This window comes from Sorex araneus, chromosome X (genome assembly GCF_027595985.1).
Source record: "Sorex araneus isolate mSorAra2 chromosome X, mSorAra2.pri, whole genome shotgun sequence".
Lineage (NCBI taxonomy): Eukaryota > Metazoa > Chordata > Mammalia > Eulipotyphla > Soricidae > Sorex > Sorex araneus.
This window is the reverse complement of record NC_073313.1, coordinates 189,055,934-189,077,843: the sequence shown is the minus strand read 5'-3', so window position 1 is coordinate 189,077,843 and position 21,910 is coordinate 189,055,934. Positions and strand designations below refer to the sequence as shown.

The 21,910-nt window shown below is 43.1% G+C and overlaps 1 protein-coding gene across 1 annotated transcript in view; it reads left to right on the top strand.

Moving 5' to 3' along the window:
- Positions 1 to 11,362: 11,362 nt before the first annotated feature.
- LIMS2 (LIM zinc finger domain containing 2) overlaps positions 11,363 to 21,910 on the top strand; it is a 33,297-nt gene continuing 22,749 nt past the window's right edge. Inside the window, exon 1 of the mRNA XM_055120910.1 lies at positions 11,363 to 11,751. Within this exon, the coding sequence (XP_054976885.1) occupies positions 11,741 to 11,751 (11 nt within the window). The 5' untranslated portion in view covers positions 11,363 to 11,740. The remainder of the gene's footprint in view (positions 11,752 to 21,910) is intronic.

The following is a 21,910-nucleotide window of genomic DNA, read 5'->3' as shown; positions in this document are numbered from 1 at the left end:
AAGGCCCAGGGTCCATCCTCAATGATCCTGCCCATTTCTTGTTTTGTCTCTCTATATCCTATTGACAGGTAAGATCATCAACATTTTTCCTTCTTCTCCTGAATTATTTCACAGAATTACCAGAATCCGAATGAAGAATGGCACAAGGGGGCTGGAAAGACAACTCAACAGGTTAAGCGCACACATTGCGTGCATGGAGCCAGGGTGTGATCCCCTGGATCATTTCTGGATGTGACCCCAAAAACAAATTTAAAAATGTGTAAGGCAATTAGTGTGAAGATTCATAAATCTTAGCACCAGAGATTCTTGTTTCAATTTCAAGAAATGTTTGAGTTCCATCAGAAAGTACCAGCAGTTTAGATTAGTCATGTAGCTCTCCTATGTTGTCTCCCAGTTTTATTTTCCCTTTTCATTGAATTTTCAGTGAAACTGCTGAAGCCTTTGTTGGCACAGAGCCTCTGGTTCAAGCTCTTCAGAACAGAAAAGGAACCCCAATGTTGCACTAAAACACTATTGAATGTGCAGCATGCTGCCGAAACGCCCTTTCTATTTCATCTATCAGTAAATCAGGCCACAGAAAAAAAGAACAGGGTTCAAGTTTTCAGTTCCCATTCCTGATCAGTACACTCATATTGCCACTAGGGAATGAGACAGGAAAGTTCTCAAACAATCAGCTTCTGTTGATGAGAAATAATAGCAGGGCCAAATTGAATGTCCAGTGGATCCAATTATAGAAAAGTACCTTTAGGGGAGGGAGGATAATGTCATAATGTCGTAGCTTCCTAGAAAAAGAACAAAGAGGACAAATGCCAGATGGGAGGGATATCAGAAAACTCACAGTCACTCAAGCCTCTTCCCCTCAACCCACCCACCCCCTGGAAACCTCTAATCCATGTTTTTAAATCTCTATAGTTTTGTTGTTTCAAGAATATTTTGCAAATAAGACCAGGTAGAATGCAACCTTTCAAGATTCAAGATTGACTTCTATTTTATTCAGTATAATGCCATTGAGTTGTTTTGTATATCAATAGCTTACTCCATTTTATCCTGCCCCCCCCGCCGTGTAATTCTTGAACACCTTTTAGAACTGTTTTTATTGTTTATAATGTTTTTTGTACCTCTTTATATTGATTTTTCAGTCGTTTCTTGATAAAATTATGCACACATCTTTTTTTTTTTAGCTTTTTGGGTCACACCCAGCGATGCACAGGGGTTACTCCTAGCTTTGCACTCAGGAATTACTCCTGGCGGTGCCCATGGGACCATATGGGATGCTGAGAATAAACCTGGGTCGACCTCGTGCAAGGTAAATGCCCTACCCACTGTGCTATCGCTCCAGCCCCACACACATCATTTATAGTCTACAATGTTATAGGTCCCTGGGTGTTTTTGTTGTTGTTGTTGTTGTTGCTGTTGTTTTCCCTGTGACTCCTCTGTGCTTCTTTAAGGGAATGTCTATTTCTCTTTTTGCACTTTCCCATTCTAGCTGGTAAAACTGTGCTATTGAAGTGCTAGATATGATATGATATGATATGATATGATATATGATGTGATGTGATATGATATGATATGATATGATATGATATGATATGATATGATATGATTCCCTCTTTATTATAGGTGGGTTCTTCATGGCCAAAAGCAGTTTTCTGCCCTGCATGGTTCTTGGTTTATTGTTTGAAAACTCAAAGGAATTACCTGGTAGAGATCTTCAAGACTCTATGTATGTGTATCTGTGTGTGTGTGTGTATTTCTATCTCTGTCTCTGTCTCTGTCCCTCTCTCTATCTATCTATCTATCTCTCTTCCTCTGTCTCTCTCTCTTTCTCTCTGCCATTTCCAATACTAAGTCCTGCCAGGACTAATTAATTAAGTTGGTCTCCTGGAATTAGTTCCATCTCTTATCTCAAGATCTGTCGTCTTACCTGGATTCATCTTCCCTAAGCAAGGGCTTAGGAACAATCTGAAAGAAATAGGATGGGGTGACTGTGGCATTATTTATTCATTGCTTTCCCTTTGTTGTCTTAATGTTCAGTGTCTTAAAACTAATCATTGCACATGTTTTGTCTGTCATTTCATTTATTTTACCTGGCTCATGCTGCTTTATCTTGACTAGGTACAGAAGTTTCAGTAATTACTTTTTTGTTTTGTAGAGAGAGTTTTTTTTTAAAAAATTTATCATTGTACTATTATGTAATAATTCTTAAACTGATTTTAAGTAAATTAATAACTACATTAAAATGTTTCATCATAACTGCCAACATGGTAAATATTGATACATATAGCCTACATAAATAAAAACTTTTTAGTAACCACAATACTTTTTTAAGCATTTAAAACAAAAACACTTGAAAACCATTTATATAGATGAGTTTATTTAATCCTTACAACATCCTTCTGAGGTAGGTACTATTTTCATTAGCCCTGAATCACAGATGGACCAGAGAATTACAGCAGTTGTCTAAGATCATACAAATAGAGAGTGCAAGATAGTATTTGAACCCAAATAGGCTGACTCCGTGGTTGGCTTTCTTCAAGTTGCCTCAGCATTCTTCTGTCAACAGCGTGGGTTTTTGACTTGTTATTGCAATGCTAAGCTTCACAGTGTAACCACTGGATGCAGCCCAACTCCTGTTCCTCTCATTCTTCTCCCCCTATCACATCCTTAGACTCTGTCATCAACTTTGAAGTGGTACCAGGGAAAAGGTATCTGGTCAGTCTCTGTTTACCCCTTACCGAGCAACCTACCCTGCTAGACTTGTTCCCACCTAATAGATAAGCATGTGATTTATAGCTTGTCTGGATGGTGCCACCTACTGGGGCCCTGGAACCCCTCCCTGTAGCTGTACAGCCCTTTCACACATACATTTAATTTAGTAATTTTGCTGTACTGGGGCAGGCATGGCAGATAACTGTTACTGTCCCGACCTGCATATCCCAGATGAAATCTCAGATGAGTATTCAACTGGTATATGGAGTTTGAGCACCACTAGCTTTCCAAACAGAACCTGTTTTTTTGAACTAATTTTCTTAAAATTAACTATAAAATTTTTAGGCATAGAGCTTTTTTATTTATACAAATTTAGTTCAGGAGTAAATGTGTGGGATCAAATGATATTTGAAGGTTTGTTTTGAGTAGCAGAAGAGTGGCAGACACATCTACAGTTTGTCATGTGAGAAGAAAACTTACTAAGAATATTGAAAACGGTATTCGTGTAACAAATATTTATTAAGCAACTTCTCTGAGTAGAACTCTGTGCTTCTTCCAGAGGGAGAGTAGTGAACAAGGCAAGACTCTGTTCTTGGGCAGTTTACATTCTCATGGTATATTTATAACATGGAGGCAGATTATTTTAAACACCACAGCAATGCAATTTAACATCAGTCGTTCCAACAAGTGTCAGATGTCTGCTTTATTTCTAGCCAATCCTCCAGTCCACAGCTATGGTTGCGTTGCATAAAAGTTCCAACCTCGCAGAGGGTACAAATAAACAAAGCCAGTTCTTCTTAGAGTTGTTTAAGACATAAAACACGCACGTACTGCTCACAAAGGCTGGGTCCCTGCCCACAAGTACACCACTCCAGAGAGTTCCTGGGCTATATTCAGGGCCACTGGGAGGAATGAGACCTCAAAGTACACAACAGGGCAGCCCTAATTTCTGCAAGGAAGAACAGGGCATGAAACTGCCAACAAAATGATCATGCAGAGGAGCAAACTCACTCTGTTCAGGCATGACCTGAACCCACGTGATGCCTACACACACCTTGAGTGGTGAACACAGGGCAGTTTTTCTTTCTGCTCTCTGGCTTCTGGCTGTCTCTTGGTGTAACAAGATGCGTAGAGCTGAAGATCATAAAGTCACTGGTCTAAAATGATATAAATTCTCCTGAGTGGTTCCTCCCCTCAGAGAAAACAGTACCTGGCAAGAAGCTGTTCTCCATAACTGTTCTTGGACTGTTCAAAGTAACTGTCGCGGGTTTTTTTTTTCCCTATGGCCCTATAATCTGAATTTTCATATATGTATAAAATGCTGTTTTAAATCTCTCAATGAGAGACGTTACTAGTGCCCGCTCAAACAAATCGATGAGATGACAGTGACAGTGACAGTGACAGTATAAACTGCATCAGGCTGGGAGAATGCCCAAGAACTGTGGAGTTTAGTAAAGGCTTATTTTAGTAGCTGTCCTTCTGCTGGCTCCGCTGAACCCAGAGAGCAGCTGTTCCTTCTTCAGCTCTCAGTCCTGGCTCCAAGACCTACAGGGGGACTAGACTTTTCATTGCTGGCTCTGACCACTCCGCAGGCACCTCCCCAGAGACACCAGCCTTTCCTTCCTCAGCTTTCTCCACCTCCTCCGACCTGAAGGTGCCTCTGGATAAAGGTGCGTCCTTTATCAACCCTAACCCCTGCCTTCTGACCAAGCAGAGGTGAGTCTGGACTGCCTGGGTACCTCGTGACTGCTGGACACTCCTTCCCAGTCCTTCAAGCAGACTGCTGCTATTTCCCTTGGAGACATTGCTGGCGGTGTTCAAGAAAGGAAATGGCAGAAAGAGGCATGTGGCCAGTCAGCCACCAAGATAAAGAGACACTGAGAGGCTCCCTGAGGTCCTCTTGCTGTCAAGATGTGCATTGCACAGGGGCCAGTGTCTGCTTCTCACTGCCTGGCACGCTCTGTGCCTTCTCTGTGATCATGTTCACTTGCTTAGATTTGGGTGAGGGCACATGGGGTTAGGGTACTGCCCTCCTGGCTTAGTTTCACAGACCTTAATCAAATTACTTGAAGGACACAGAAGCCCAGCTCACCTGGGTCATGTGCCGGGTGTCCTGGCCGTGGGGCCAAGCCTGGACAGGATGGGGTGGGGCAGGGTGGCTGCAGGAGGAGGAGGGAAGGCAGGCTGATCTTTATTCTGGAAAAAAACTGAGATACTCCCGTGGGACTGTGCTTGTATGGGCTGTCCTATAGGGAAAGAGGCAGGAGATGAATCCCAGCACGCAGAAGAAAGGTGTATTTCGAAGCAGGGAGAGGCAAGGGACAAGCAGCAGAAGTCTGTGGTTACTGTCTACGAATGGTTTCTTGTTGGATGATGAAGACTTGATGCTTTGAGGTGCAATCTGTGGCATTCCTGAACTCGGACTTGGGGCTATTTTTGGCAACTCGTGTTTCAAACCCAATCGAGTCTTTCCCGGAGCAAAGGTAAGACTGAAAAGCATTTTTTTTTCTTCCAAGGCTGGGGCAGACAATCTTTAGAAAAGAAGAACTCTAGCACCCAGGAATGCTCCTGGGAAAGGGTCTGTGTCCTCCTGGACTGAGTAAGCTCGGATCCTGAGCTATTGGCTGGACAAGCACTAATAGACTTCACGAGTGATGATTCTGCCAACTTCCTTCACAAGTTCTGAGGTTCAGAAAAATAAAGAGTTACTTTGTCCTCTTCAAAGGATGTGTGTGACACCAACAGATCGATGTTCTGAGGACTGGCTCAGGACACAGACAATTTATTTTGAGGTCTGATGATGCTTGTTGTGGGGGTTTGGAAGCAGGGGCCTTGGGATAACAGTGGTGGAATTCTAGCATTCTGGTGGTGGGTGGCAGCAAAACAAGTATAAAGCAATAATGTTCGTACTGTTGTAATTATACATCTATAGATCATATTAAAAGCCAAATAAATTAAATGACAAAGTAACTTAAAAACATTATCCAGTGAAATCAGCAAATATTCTGATGTCTGTGGATATGCTGCCCAGTTTTCTTCTCACGGCCTTAGAGTCCAGAGCAGAAGGGTCCAGATTCCCCACCAAGGATCCTCACAGGCCACATCTGGAATCAACTGGAAGGAGTGGGTCAGTTTGAGTTCACTGTTACCCCTGACACCTCAGGGTTGGACTATCCCAAACCCCCAAATGGGAAATAACCTGAACTAGATGTGAGAAAAAAGGTCCTGTACATGGGACAGTCCTTGGGTACCCTCACAACCCAGGCCATTGTTCAATGAGCATGGCAGTGGCCTGCTGGCTGGGAAAGTTCCCCTTTTCCTGTCAGGGTACAGGCCACGCCATGGCCAGAGGCCCCAGAAACCACGTTAGGATGCAGTCAGATGAAGTGGAGGATGAGAAGAGAATGTAGAGCAACTAGAGAAGTCCTCTATAAGGGGGCTCCTCAGAGATGTTTCCCTGAGCTCCTGAGGGGAGCAGAGCCTGTGTTGGGGCACCCCAAATCTCAAATCTCCCATTCTCTTTAAGGACAGCTCCCATGGCTGGGAACCAGAGATTGTCTTATCTTTTGGGAACAATCTTGCTCTGAGGTAGGTGGAGAAGTGGATGGTGGTTCAGGGAGGGAGCAAACCTGGTTCACAACCCACTTCAAGATCCATCTTTTTTTCCCCCTTTCTTGAGATTTGTTTATGAGTCTCTGGAACAAGCTCGGTAGATGAGTTTACATGGTGGCTGTGGTGGGACATGGGGATGGTTGCAGGGTCTTATGGAAGTAGGAAGGTGGCGGGGGATGTGGGGGAGAGGTCACCCATCCCAACTCAGAAAAGGCCTAGAATTTTCAGCCAAGAATACCATGTACCTGAAGTTTTTGGCAGATTCTGAGATCCATCTTTGATTTCTGACATTTCAGAGACCTTTCTGTCCCATTCTGAGTCACTATAAGCATAATTCAGTCTTTGAAGGTCAATAACACTCTCTCCCTGTCAGACCTCACCCAAGGCACTTTCCTAGGCCTCTCTCTCTGAGCCATTTCCCACTTCTCTGCTATGTCAGAGCAAGATTATTCCAAGCAGATAAGGCAGTCTCTGCTTCCTTTCTCTGTCACCTCCATTATTCCCTCTGCAGGGAGCTATGTCTGCAGGACCTCTGAGAAGGGCTGCTTCTGACAGTATTCCAGGCCTCCTCTCATCCTCTCCCACTAGACCAAAGTCCCCTCATTCCCACAGACGTGCTCCCTTCCTTTCCTTCTGCACCCAGCAGCTTGTCAGGGAAGCAGTTGTGCCCTCTCACTTCTCTGACACTCCATCTCTCTCTTCCATGCTCCCTTGCATCCTGCTTCTCCCAACCTTCCTTTGGAGGTTCCCACACTGTGCACAGCCCTACTGACATCCTGAGCTGCAGGGTTGGAATTCGATCTGCAGCAAACCTTCCAGTTCTGAGATCAAAATTCCCTTTTGAACTTTAAGTTCACAATGTAGGCATAGCTTCTGAAAAGAAAGATAATCTATAGTCAGCAAGATTCTCATTACCATCACACTGTACCCACCAATGACTCACCAGTCAAGACTTCAGCAAAGTTGAGTGAATTTCACCCAGACTGCTCAGATACTCACCACCCATATCCCCCCACAAATGTTACATTATGTTCACTTTACCAACTAATTTTTCACATTTCCATCGCTTTACCATAAATCCATCTTGATATTGTTTCTGGAGTCAGTCTGGTGATCTCAGGATCTACTTCTGGTATGGTTCTTGAGTTAGTCCTAGAGATGCTGTGGAGTCCTTCTCCGTATTCACAGCATGTGTTCCAGTCCTTGGCACTACCTCTCAACCCAATCCAACTAGAATCTTTTGGTTTGCTTTTTCCCAAATTTTCTTTTATGAAAGCACCATGATTTACAAAGTTATTCATAGTTGGGTTTTAGACATATAATTTTTCCCTCCACCAATATTTGGAGGATCCCTCTCCTACACTCACACCCCCATTCCAGCCTCCCATAATGACAAGCGCCTCTTTAAGTTTATTAAGTTTGGGTCTCATGATTTCAGTGTTGTTGACTCTGCTTTGGACATTTAGGTCTATCATTTCCTAAACACCACCAATACCTTGTCCCTTGTCTCTGTGTGTATGTGTGTTGTTGCTTCTCGTCTGTCTCTTCTACCCTTACCTTCCATCCATTGTTTGTCCTTATCCTCCCTATACCTTGGGACTAAAGGTAATCTAACCATCTCTTCTTTAAACCATTGCATTTCCTCATCCAGTTACTCTAAACACCACATATAAGTGATATCATTCTGTGTTTATCTGTGTTTATCCTTCTTCTGGCTTACTTTATTTAACATGGTATTTTCTAGTTCCAGTCACGTTGCAGCAAATTGCATAATGTCATATTCCTTACTGTTACATAGTATTCCATTGTCTGTGTGTGTGTGTGTGTGTGTGTGTGTGTATCACATCTTCATGACCCATTGGTCTATTGTTGGACATCTAGACTGGTTCCAAATTTTAGCTATTGTACTAGTGCTTCAAAGAAAATGGTGTGCATACATTCTTTTGCATTAATATTTTTCTGTCCTAGAAGTAAATGCCCCAAAGTGGAAAGCTGGTCTGATGGCAGCTCAAGTTTAAATTTACTGAGAACCCTCCAAACTCTTTTCCATAGGCGTTGAACCATAAAACATTCCCCAGCAGTGAATGAGAGTTTCTTTTTTACCACATCCCTGCCAACATAGATTGTTCTCAGTAGTTTTGATATGTGTCACTCTTACTGTGATAACAGTATCTTGTTGTTGTCTTGATTTGCATTTCCCTGAAAAAGTGATGAACGTTTTTTCATGCACCTGTTGGGTATCCATTGATCTTCCTTAAAGAAGTCTCCATTTGTTCCCCTTTCCCTTTTTTATGGGGTTTTTGAGTTGTTTTTTGTTAATCATTGTGAGTACTTTATATATCTTGGATAACAATCCATTTATCTGGTGTTTTGACAACTAATATTTTCTCCCATTCAGTGATCTGTCTTTTAGTTTTAGCCTGTGTTTCTTTTGCCATACAGAAACTCTTTATTTTGCTGTAGCCCCATTCGTTTATTTTTGATTCTGTTGTCTTTGCTGGTGACATTGTTTCTTTGAAGACATCTTTGAGGTCAGATCTTAGAGCACTCTGCCTTTATTTTCTTCAATGTATTTTACAAATTCTTGTCTGATCTCAAGGCCTTTGGTGCACAATGAACTAACTTTTGTATAAGGCGTGAGATACAAATCCAGTTTTAAATTTTGCATGTGCTTGCCAGCACCATTTGTTGAAGAGGCTCTGTTTACTCCATTTCATATTCTCAGCTCCTTTGTCAAATATTAGTGACCATACATGTAGGGGGTTGTCCTTGGATATTCTATTCTGGTTCATTGGTCATAGTCTCTCCTTATTCCAATACCATACTGTTTGGGTCATAATGGCTTTCCAACATTTTAAAATACAGTTTAAAGCTACAGTTATCTACCTTTCTACTTAGAAGTTTCAATGTATATATCATTTGCTAGGGGTTTTTTTATAGTCTTCCTTTACAAGTAAAATTTATATATGATGAAAAGCATAAATCTTATGAAAAGATTATAACAAATGTATGTACTAGTGTGACCCAAATTTCATCCTCTTATTTAGATATGGAACATTACTATTACCAAAAAAAAAATTTCCTATTGCCCTTTCCCAGACAATCTTTTTTCTACTTCTCCTCCCCAAAGCAACCTACAGGTTGTTTTACTCTTCTACATTTGGATATAAATGGAGCAGGTCTCTTAAAATTTTCATTCAGAATAATGTTCTGAGATCCATGCAGGTATCAGTGTTGTGTTTGTCCTTGCTGAGTCTCTCCTTGTTCCATAAATACTCATGAATAAATGGCTAATCTTAGAGTAAATGTATGCATGACCCATTGTAAGGAAACTGTCTGGTCTTTCTTTCCATGCTGACTTGGTTTTGCCCTAGGAGACTGACTGGCCCAAGGCAACATGTTTCCAGCTGGGCTGAGCTGAGCTCACAGTAACCTTCCAGTTCTTGCTGAATTCCCCTTCCTTCCCCAACTCCCCAGGGATAAGGCATGCGAGGTGATTGCAATCCTCCAGGGGAAATATTTGCTATAAAATTAAAAGCTTGGGATCTCCTGGAGGGAAAGAACAATTGTTGCTTTGAGTTTCTGCTTTCTACTTTTCATCCTCGTTGATTCCCTTAGAGCTCCAATATTCAATTAACCATAGGATCAATTATGTTTGATAAAAAAACATTGAATTATCTGCACCATAATGTCATTTCCAGTGACTGGCCCATAACCTGCCTGCGCCTCCATGTAGACAATTGTGGAAAATATTTCTCCATAAACAGACAAATCAGTGAAGAAACCATAATCAACCATCAATTATAATGAAAAAGAATCAGTTAAGATGCAGTTGGAAGAACTAACATCTGCAAGATCAACTATTTCAAAATAGCTGCCTCTCCCTCAGCTTATTTCTGCAGCTTTAACTAGGGAAGCACTGGATTGGCATGTTACTATCAGCTCATCCTTTTGAATTCCAATTATTTTGTAGGTTTATTTGTGGGTTGCTACTTCGCTGGGCCATTTCTAGATAGCCTTTATCTGTTGCCAAGACTAGAAGTAGCAGAATGTTGAGTCGGGTTATCTACCAGGCTGCTTGGTGCTGGCGGTACAGTGTGTGATATTTGGGCAGCTTCCAATTAGGATCCACACTCCACCGCCCAACTCATACTAACTGCCTTTAAGTAGAGTGAGGCTATTTGTTTTGCTTCATTTGTTTGCTTGATAATTTTCTCTGGATGGGTTCCCTAAATGGTTTCATATCACTAGGTCCTTAAGGGCTCTTGTCTAGATTGGCAGTAGTGTTCCATCGTGAAAGAAAAAACCAAGTACATTCTCTCCTCTCCAAACACAGCAGTTTGGATTATGTGATTATAAAGTAACTTTGGTTAGACTTCTGTTTTGTTTTTGTTTGGTTCTGGGTCACACCCATTGTTGATCGTATTGTTGATATAACTTACTTCTGACTCTGCTCAGAGGTCATTTCCCTGGGTGCTTTGAGGGGACCACACTGGGTGCCCAGATGGCCTTATGCAAGATAAATGCCAGGCCGTCTGGTTTCCGTCTCCATCCTCTCTTGTTAAATTTTAGAAGATATATCACCTACTTGGCTGAAAAGTTTAATTTCTGGAAAAGGCACTGGCCTGGCCTCTAAGTATTCAATCAGGTTCAAGACCCAAGGGAATCCCCTTGACCTTGGTCCCGCTGGGGACAGGACTAGGAGTCCCCAGTGCCCTGGGAGACAGTCCTAAGACAGTACGTCTCAGGAATTAAAGAACTGCAGTGCCCACCCCGCCAACCCCCACCCAGTACCGCTAGCCCACGCCCACCGTGAACTCAAGGTTTGAAGGTCGTGGGGAGGCGGTGGTCTCAGTAACAGCCCCTCTCCATCCCCCACCGTTGCCCGTGAGCGTCCCTACTGCGGTGCAGCCGGGGACGATGAAGCGACAGCACCGGGCGGAGCGTCCCGGCTGGGCTAGGGGGGCGCCTTAGTTAGCGTTTATTATAACTTCACTCCCTTTAAAAGGAAAACTATGCCCGGAATCCAGGGAGGTGGCGAGGAAGCCCGGGCGGGGAGGACGTGACCCGCGCCCGGCTCAGGCCGCACTCAGCTAGTGTCCCGGGAGCCGGGCGGCGCGGTCCGCGGGGCGCATCCCGGAGTACCCCCGCGGCGCTCCTCCTCACTCCAGGGCCCTACTTCGTGGGTCCCCGCCCCCTGTTCCCGACCTTAGCACCTCCCGATCGGGGCGACCCCCGTCCCACCTCCCGGTGTCCCCACCCCTCTCGGAGCGGCGGCTGGGCTGGGCGCCCGGGCGGAGCCGCTCTTGGCCTTTTTTGGGCGTTTCCCCCGCTGGGCGCCCCGGACCTGCTGAAGGGCGCCGGGCCGGCGGCGGCGAGCGAGTCCGGAGGCCACCGGGGTCCTGCGAGCGCAGTCACCATGACGGGAAGGTAACACGGCCCCTTACCCACCCCGGGGGAGGGGGTCGGGGGTGCAGTCGCCAAGGGGCAAGGGGCACTTTGGAGCGGGTCGCAGACGGGTCCTGCCGCCAGACCCCACCCTCTCCGGAAAGGCAGCAGTTCTGGGGCACCCTAGCGGGGGTGGCCAAGGCTTGGGCTGGCTCTGGGCTGGCGGCACCTGTCACGACCAGGCTGCCAACCGGGGGGAGTGCATAATAGGCGCCGCCCAGAGGGTCGGAAAGCACCGAGTTCCCAGCTCTAAAACACATCTGGCACGGGCATGGGCTGTGAGCAGAGGCGCTGGAGTTGGAGAATTGTAGTGCGTCAGTGAAGAGAGAACAGGTTTCTATATAAGGTGTGTGTGTGTGTGTGTGTTTGTGTGTGTGTGTGTGTGTGTGTGTAATGGTGACAAACAGATGTTAATTAGACTTACGGTGGGCAGTCATTTCCCCAAACAGACAAGTGTTACATTATTCTGTTGACACCAAAAATTAATATAATGCTGTATGTCAGGCATGCTTCAAAAAAAGTAGACTGAGGGGTAGTTCCCTCCAATTTGTCCCTTCAGATGACTTTGGGCAACAACAGGTGAAGTCTCTGGCCTGCCCCACTGCCCACCGGGGAGAATATGGGGACCTGCTTCTTGTCCCTCACCTCACCTCCCTGCAGGGCTAGGCCAGAGGGATCAGAAGTTGCCCAAAGTCACACATGAGCAAAGCTGCAAAGCCTTCAACCCAGAGGGAGAGCCTGTGCCCCTTGTCCGACCCCCAGTTGCTTGGTGCCTGGCAAATCTCCCCTGGGGAAGCTTCTGTCCCCACCTCTGCCCCCAGCAATGGTGTTCCTGAGAGTGGAGGTGAAGGACCCGTGTGGGTGCCAGAAACCGTGCCCAAACCAAGTGTTGGGGGGTGGGGGCAGCTTCCTCAGCATGCCCCAGCCTCCGTTCCCAGGCCCCTTGTTGCCATTCCGTAGATGAGGTAAGAGAGGCCCCCAGAGACTGAGTGACTCATGAGGCCAGTCACATGTCCACCAGGGTCCGGCCAGGGTGGCCTCGGAGTCCGTTTTTGGAACCTGGCAGGGTTCAAGTGTCTGACTCAGCAGCACTGGATGGGAGGGGCTGGTCTCTGGGGCCCAGCTAAGCCCTGGCAGGAGAATGATCGATCATCTCCATGACCCCTTGCTCGGTGTTTGTAGGCTAAGAAACTTTGCTGGAGAAAAGGGGTTTGGAGAATGGTAGGCAGCACTCAGTAGTGGAAGCAGCTGGGAAGGACAGGGTGGTGACCCAGACCCAGGAGGTAAACACCGTGGTAATCCATTCCCAGGGCTCACTGTGACTACTGTTAGGTCTTAAGACAGCCCTGGGAGCCCCAAAACAGCAAAGTCCTACCACAATCCTGGTGCATTTTGTTCCCTTCTATCCCTGTCCTCCTATACCCCCTCCCCTTTTCTTCTGCCTTGTATGCGCCTGCTAAAAGACAGGCTGACATCAAGACACCAGGAGACCTCAGGCAGGACCCTGTGCCCAGTAAGATGGAGGAACAAGCTCCTGGGAAACTGTCACCCCAAGGGGGCTCAGCCCTAACTCCCCACGGAAGTAAAGCTATCGAAGCCCCAGAGGCAGGTCTGACTCCTGGGCCACTTCACCTTGGGTGTTCTCCAGACTCAGGGCCCATTAGTTCAGCCAGCCCCACAGCGCAGCCAGAGATGCTGGGGAGCAGGCAAGTGGATGCAAGGGCTGGTTGTTACAGGGGATTCAGTGGACACCCATGTCTGAGAAAGGCTGGTCACTAAATTGCACAAGAACAGAGGAAGACAAGGGAACAAGAAACTCTGTTAGGATTTAAAATGATGCAGTTCCTCCTTGAATTAGGAAAAAATCCAGAATTGAAAAACAAGACAACCAGGCCCCGCCCTTCAGAGATTCCCTCTGGCACTCTTGGGTGACTTTCTTTCATGCTTTGCTCATGGCTGGTTTTCATGCTCAGAGTCAATGGTGGGCAGAGGTTTATGCCCTCTTTGGAGTTTCCCAGCCTCCACAGTGTCAGTGCCAGGCTCGCTACCTCTCCACAGCCCAGGATGGGGTCAGGTAGCCAAGGGATGGGTAATCTAAGCCAAGCTGGGAATGAGTGATATTTTTCCTATCCCAGAATCAAGGGTGTTTTCATATCACTCTGCTGCACACCAGGCCCTCTTCTTGTCCACTGCTCCCTGTCAAGATGACAAGGCAGCTCTCCAGGATCTCTGGATCCTGGTTCACCCCCACATCACTCCAGTCAGCCTGCACTAGGATGATCCTTGCAAGATCCACCCTCAGGGGGCCTCCCTGCCAACGGCCTCACTTTCCAGCACTCCACAGAACCGGAGAAGCAGGACCAGGAAGAAGTCAGTGAAACGCCACAAGTGACTTGAGAGCACTTGGGACTTGAACAGGCAGGTGCTGTGCAGAGAACAGGCTGTCAAGACAGAAATGGTGAGGAGGACTGGTCAGGAGACAAGCGACAGAAGAGAGAAGTTGAACTTCAGGGATTTGGGGGGCTGAAATGACAGGATTCTGGTGTAAGAGGATGCCAAGATTATAGATGCAGACTAGTTTGGGCCAGGAAGTGTTTGAGATGCTATGACAAGTCTAAGAGGAAACACTGGCACGTAGTTGCCTCTGAAGGTCTGAAGCCTGGGAAAGACCTAAACATGGGTGTGGAGCATAGTGAGAGGTCATGCATGGGGAGAATGCTGGGTGCCAGCTTACCACCTTCAAATCATCCACATCTCTCTCACAGTCAAAGAGCATGACCATGGTTCTATAGGGAGAATATTAAGACCCCGGGAATTTATACCCCTTGGCCAGAGGTCCAGCTTGTGAGGGGCAGATCCTCTAAATTGAACCTGGGACTCAGCAAGGTGAGCTCAGGGGGTTAGCCTGCCAACACAGAACTGTGATTCAGTGAAATGGATCACATGCGCCACAGGCTTGGTCCCATGCTTGGTGAGTATAGAATGGGGTAATTAGACTCCTGTCCACACAACCTCCATCTTCCTTTACCTCACAGAGGCTTTCAGCAATTTCTGTCACTTTTGAAAAGGGTGATCAGGGGCCATCTCTACGGAGGAGTCCACTGAGATATAGTACGGGTGATCACCAGAGTCTATGATGGAGTTAGGACATTAAGTTTAGAACGTTAAACTTGGGGTCTTATCCTCACAAGGTATAAGTCACATGCTCCTGTTCCTCAAACTTCTCCCCTCTCCCAAAATTCACCAAAGTATGCCTTTAGTTGGCTTTTAGTACTGTCAACCGACTGTAAAATCACTAATTCAGAATATTGTCATCACCCCCCAAAGAAACCTCACACCGAGTTGTAGTCAATTTCAAGGCCATGACAACCTATGAATTTACCTGATTTATGAGACACTCTATCATATGGCATTTTCCCTGGCTTATTTCATTTAGAATAATGTTTTTAAGATTCATTCATGATGTAGCAGGAATTGGCATTTTATTCTCTTTTCTGTCCAAATAACATTCCACTGCTTATACAGATAAACCACATTTAGTTTGTGTGGTGATTTAAATTATTTCTAATTTCTAACATTTACAGAAGATAAATGCTTCTGTGAACACTCCTAAATGTATCTCTCTTGAGCGTATATATCTAGGAGTGAGATTGTTGGGTCATATGCTAACTTTGTTAAATTTTTTGGAGGAATTGTCATGGTGATTTTCAAAGTGTGTTTCTGCTTTTCTAAAATATCCATCAGGAAATGCATGAAGAATCCAATCCTCAGCATCTGCACTAACACTCACTAAAACTCTTTTAGCGAGTGTGAAGTGGTATCAGTGCAGTTTTAATATTTATTTCTCTAGCGACTTGTGATATTTTGCATAGGACTATACAGTGTTTATAGCACCATATGTTGACAAAATTGTCTTGGCAGCCTTGTTGAAAATTAATTTGTGTTGGATTGAAATTGATTTTCAATAAAAATGAATGTGCTGGATTAATTATAAAAATTATTCTATTCTATTGATATGCATGTCAACATTTTTGCCAATATCACAATGTTTTAATTATTGCAATTTGGCAAAGTTGGTGTATGTGAGCATGTGTGAAGAGCAGGGGTTCAGGGGATTGTTGAGCCACACCAGATGATACTTAGGGTACTTAGGTACTCCCTGCTCAATACTCTAGATGTCTTACTGTGCTCAGGTCCAAAGCATTTCCAAAGATTGAACTGGGTCAGCCCTATCAAGGCTAATGCTTCAACCCCTGAAGCATCTTTTCTCGTCCTATAGTGAGATATTTAATATTAGGAAACGTGAGTACTATGATTTTGTTCTTTTTCAAGTTGTTTTGATTATTGTGGGTCCCTTGCATTTCCATACATATTTTAGGATTATTTCTGTAACAAAAAAGAAAAAAATAGAATTTTGGAAAGGTTTGTGATGAAATCATGTCAATGTGATGGTAGGGTGGTCTTTTTTTTTTCTCACTGGATGGTGCTCAGTAGCTATTTATGGCTATACTCTGGGGGTCATACATTATGCCTGGAATCAAATTAGGGTTGGTTGCATGACAAGGTATGCACCTTAACCCCCTGTACTTTCTGGTACAGGGAGATAATAATTGTAATCTCAACAATACTATCTTTTCCAATTCATGAACATCATTTATTTAGATCGTTAATATTCTCAACCATGTTTTGTAGTTTTCAGTATGTAACTCTTATACTTCTTCTTTTTTTTTTTTTTTTTCGCTTTTTGGGTCACACCCAGCGATGCTCAGGGGTCACTCCTGGCTCTGCACTCAGGAATTACCCCTGGCCGTGCTCAGGGGACCATATGGGATGCTGGGATCAAACCCAGGTCGGCCGAGTGCAAGGCAAACGCCCTACCCTCTGTGCTATCACTTGAGCCCCTCCTATACTTCTTTGGTTGAATTTATTCCTAAAGGCTTTATTCTTTTTGATGTTGTAAATGGGATAGTTTCTATTAATTTTGTTTTCAGGTGTCTCATTACTAATAATTTTATATATTGATTTTATATTGTGTAACCTTGGTAAATTATTTATTATATTGCAATAGATATTTATATTTGGGGTTGCTTTTTGTTTTGATTTTTGTTGTGGTGTGTGGGTTGGAGTATTGCTCTAGGATTTTCTATATATGAGTTTGCAATATGCAAACAAAAGTAGTTTTGCATCTTTCTTTCCAATTTGAATGTCTTTTGTTTCTGTCTCTTGATTGACTGTCCTCATTAAAACAAGAAAAATGTTAAAAAGAAATAGCAAGATAAAATATTGTATTTTTATTTGTTTGTTTGTTTGCTTTTGGTGGGGGGAGAGGCACACCTAGCGGTGCTCAAGGCTTATTCCTGATTCTTCACTCAGGAATTAATTACTCCTGGCATTATCGGGGGACTATGTGGAATGCTGGAAATTGAACACAGGTCAGCCACAGTGCCCTATCTGCTGCGTTATCCAACCCAAATCTTTTGCTCTTGTTCCAATACTTAGAGGAAAATTTTTCAGTTTCTTGTCATTAAGTGTGATATTAGCTCTAATATTTATCAGATTGAAAAAACTTCTTTTTATTATTATTTTGGCAATGTGTTTTTTATTTCCTGGGGGGGTTTTTTGTCATTATGAAAGTATTGAATTTTGTTAAATGCATTTTCTGCATTTATTGAGATATTTATCCGGTACTTTCCCTTTATTCTATTAACAATGCATATTACATTGATTTTGGATGTGAAAACAAGCAAGCAATATTCCTGACACAATTTATTTAGTGATGGTATAGCATATCTTATTTTATTGAGGACATTTGTGCCTATGTCTATACGGCATATTGGTCTATAGCTTCTTTTGATTTATTTTTTAAAGAATTATAGTGTATAATACTACTGAAGTCATTGTTTTATAATTACAGAACTCCTACACCAATCCTATAGTTGTTTTTGTCATTTGTTTTTGCAATGAATAGATTTGATATCAGAGAAATTCTGGTCCCACAGAATGAAGTGAGAATTATTCTGTCCTGAATGAATGTTGAGAAGGTTTTGTGAAAACTGGATTTACTTCTGCTTAAATGCTTAGCAGAATTTAATAATAAAATTATCTACGGACTAGAACAATAGTATAGTGGATAGTGAATTTTTTGCTTTGCTCATGGCAGATCCTGGTTCCATCCCCAGCACCCCAAATAGTCCCTGGAGCTTCCCAAGAATTATTTCTGAGCACAGAACCAGAAGTAAGCACTGTCGATTGTGACTGCCCCCAAACAAACAAAAAAAACTGGGTCCTTGTGGAAATTTCTTTTATTATTAAACCAATATCTCACATCTCCTGGACTATTTGTATTTTCAATTTCTTCTTGAGTCACTTTTTTATAACTTGTGGTATTCTTAAGAATTTGTTGATTTTAGCTAGATTTGTTTAATTTGTTAGTGTTCAGAGTTTCCAGAACTAATTCCAAAGTGTGGTGTAGTGTGTGTGTGTGTGTGTGTATGCATGTGTAGACTTCCCTAAACCAACAAGCAATTCATAGATACCAGCAGGATATCTGAGAAATTTATTCAACTCTGGTACTATTTACCTGGATATCATCTCATATTTTATAGACTTACTAATTAAAATAAAATATCAAAGAGCTTTTCCCAGAGTTTAAAGCTTAGGTCTGCCTGGAGGAAGACATTAACAGGGCTCTGCGTAGCAGTTTCCTCACTTCTGCTCCTGGAGCAGCCTTTTGTTTATATCATTTTGACAAGTGGAATATTTTCAGCAGAGGTAAAAGGAGACAAGGCATTTGTCTTTTGATAGACTCGTTGCAATTTCCAGAATCTTTCTTGCAAAACAAGAGAAGAATGCACTTAAACTTACAGATTAGGTACCTGAGTGAGGGAGCATTCTAGGTGTGAAGAAATGCAAATTAGGAAATAACACTTCATCATTCGTAAGATATGTGGTTAAGAAGATGCCTGGCCCAGTATCTCAACTGTTAATAATTGGAATGTCTTACTAAGATGATCTCAGTAAAAAGTTGGAATGTAAATGGGTGGGGGCCATTGCAGGGATTTTGTTGTAACAAAAAGAAAAATAAGTGTTTTGCCCCCTTCTTACTGGTGACTAAAAAAGACTTCTTTGAAAATTCATACCTGTCCCAACTTTTATCTGGAAGTTACAGACTCAGTATCCCCAAATCGACCCCCACTTTAGATGTCAGCCTCATTTTGTTACTTATTCATGACTAATCTGTCACCAGTTCAAGATTTCCATGACTGTCTTAGACTTCAGATGCTATTCTTAAGCCCAGGTGCCCCTGACTGTTGACTATAAGTAAAAAGTTCCCACAATCCCCTTCTTTCAGTTTCTTCCATTTGCTATAACAACTTATAAAACTCAGGAAACCCATTTTTCTCACTAGATCCTCATTTTTGCGAAGATATTGCTCAGGGTTAAATAGATTGAACAAATGCAAATGTCAAGGTCTGGGGAAAGAACATTGAGTTTCCAAGCCCTCACCACAAATGCCACTCTCTTCAAACCTGAACACTTTTTGAGTTTTTAGTGGAGTCATCATTGCATAGGTTCAGTTGATTAAGTCATTGGTTACTGACAACTGAAGACAATCTGCAGTATCCTTCCCTAGAAGCCCGGGAATAGAACGGGAAGTTCTAATCATCTGTCATATGGTTGGCTTCTCTACAATTAGGTCCCATATCGAGTGCTTCCCCCAAAGTTATCCCATTTACATAAAAAGAGCACATTTTTCATATTAATATATAGGAAATTTCAAGATTTGGGGGAACTGTGGATGGAGGCTAAATATAAATAAGAAATATTTATTTAGTCCTCTAAATATATATTTCTTATAAAATGCTATTGTAATTGACACAATTCAGAGTATTTCATTGAAATCTTTTCAATTTCACTAAATATAGTGGCTTCTTTTATTTCAAATTTTGAGCATCTGAGTAGTCTTTTTATGTCCTTGACCAATCCAGCTAAAGGTTTGTTGACATTGTTGACCTCATCAGAAAATTAACTTTTGGACTATTGATTTTCTGTTTTTTTCTCTAATTTCTATTTATTGCTGCTCTTTCCAACCTTATCTTACTTTGGGTTAGTTTCCTCATCTCTTTCTAGTTTATTAAGGCAGAGGTTATATTTTTTATTTCAGATTTTTTTCTCCGTTAATGCAAACGATAGCTTCAGTATCTTTTTTCAACTCCAGAAATTTTTCAACTCCAGAATAACATAATGTGCTTCTGTCATTTGCCACCGAAGTCTCTGCTTGGTTAGTTTAGTAACCAGCTAATGGCTGAACAATATTTTCTTGAATGCCTAAAACTAAGAAATTTCCCAACATTTGCTGAGGACTATGGGCACACTTTGAACATTCAACTACGAAATTTGCACTAACTCTTCCTTAGCATTCATTTCCTCTTTGCACAGCCCTAAAGGTCCACCAAAAGCTTAGACCTTCTCAGGCATGCACACAGCCAGTTTTTGGCTTTTTTATAGCACTGTAGCACTGTCGTCCTATTGTCCATTAATTTGCTCGAGCGGGAACCAGTAACATCTCCATTGTGAGACTTGTTACTCTTTTGGCATATCAGAAACATGACAGGTAGCTTGCCATGCTCTGCTGTGCAAGCAAGATACTCTCGGTAGCTTGCTGGGCTCTCCGAGAGTGGCGGAGGAATTGAACCCGGGTTGGCTGCATGTAAGACAAACGCCGTACCTGCTCTGCTATTGCTCTAGTCCAGGCTTTCTTATAGATTCCCAGTATTATGTCAGTTTTTAATCCAAATGCCCTAAAAGGCATCTTATTTCTCAGCCTTCCTTTCTTTCTTCCTTCCTTCCTTCCCTCCCTCCATCCCTCCCTCTGTCCCTCCATCCCTCTCACCTTTCCTTCCTTCCTTCCTTCCTTCCTTCCTTCCTTCCTTCCTTCCTTCCTTCCTTCCTTCCTTCCTTCCTTCCTTCCTTTTTTTCTTCCTTCCTTCTTTCTTTCCTTCCTTCTGAGGCAACCACATCAGTAGTGTTTAGACTTTTGTGTTCAGTGATCACTTCTGGTGAGGCTCAGAGTACCATATAGGGTTCCAGGGACCAAACTGAAAGGCACCTTACCCCCTGTACTATCACTCTGGCCCCCTCTCAGTTTTTCCTCGTAAGGTTTTTGATTAACAGATTGTTTGCCCCAACTTTATTCTATTGCCTATGTTAGTGGCAGCTATAGTATCATAGAAAGCAGTGATGGAGATACATTTAAGAAACACTCTCAATGGCCACTCAATACCTTTATTGCAAACCACAACACCTAATCAGAGAGAGAGAACAAAAGGGAATTCCCTGCCATAGTGGCAGGGTGGGGTGGGGGGAGACAAGACTGGGGAAGGGGGGAGGGATGTTGGGTTTACGGGTGGTGGAGAATGGGCACTGGTGAAGGGATGGGTTATTGAACTTTGTATGGGGGAAGCATGAGCACAAAGATGTATGGATCTGTAACTGTACCCTCACGATGACTCTCTAATTAAAAATAAACTAATAAAAAAAAAAAGAAACACTCTCCAGGAAGAGATTTTTCACAACTTTTAGACTGAGGCCACATAAAGACAAATTTACCAAATCAGGTCTTTCAGGGAAGAATAGATCAACTAATAAGATTTGATTGAATGAAGACTTGAAAGAGCTACAACACTGCCTGTTCCCCCATTATTGGAACTATGGACTATCATTTTTCATGGCAGCCACAGAATTAGAGAGTAGGAATTAAGGACTAAGAAAGTTAAAATACCATAAAATTCACTACACTTACAAGATTCATCTGTTTCTCTAGATCAAATGCTTCTTGGCTTTCTGTTAGCCTTACTTTTCATGGCTCTGAAAAAAGCATATTAGGACAATTATGTTAGTGTTTTCATTGCTTTTAAGGAAGGATGGGCTTTCAGAGGTTCTTGCTCTGCCATTGTTGCTGACAGACATCATTCTTACTGTGGTTTTATAACTGTGTCCTCTTGACTGGGGAGCTGATGTGCCACACCCGCCACACACACACATATCCTTGCAAGGCAGACTTCAAAACAAAGGAGCAAGCTTGTGCCAGGATTTGGGCTGAATCAAACTCTCAACCTCTCAATTTCTCAAATAGGGTCTC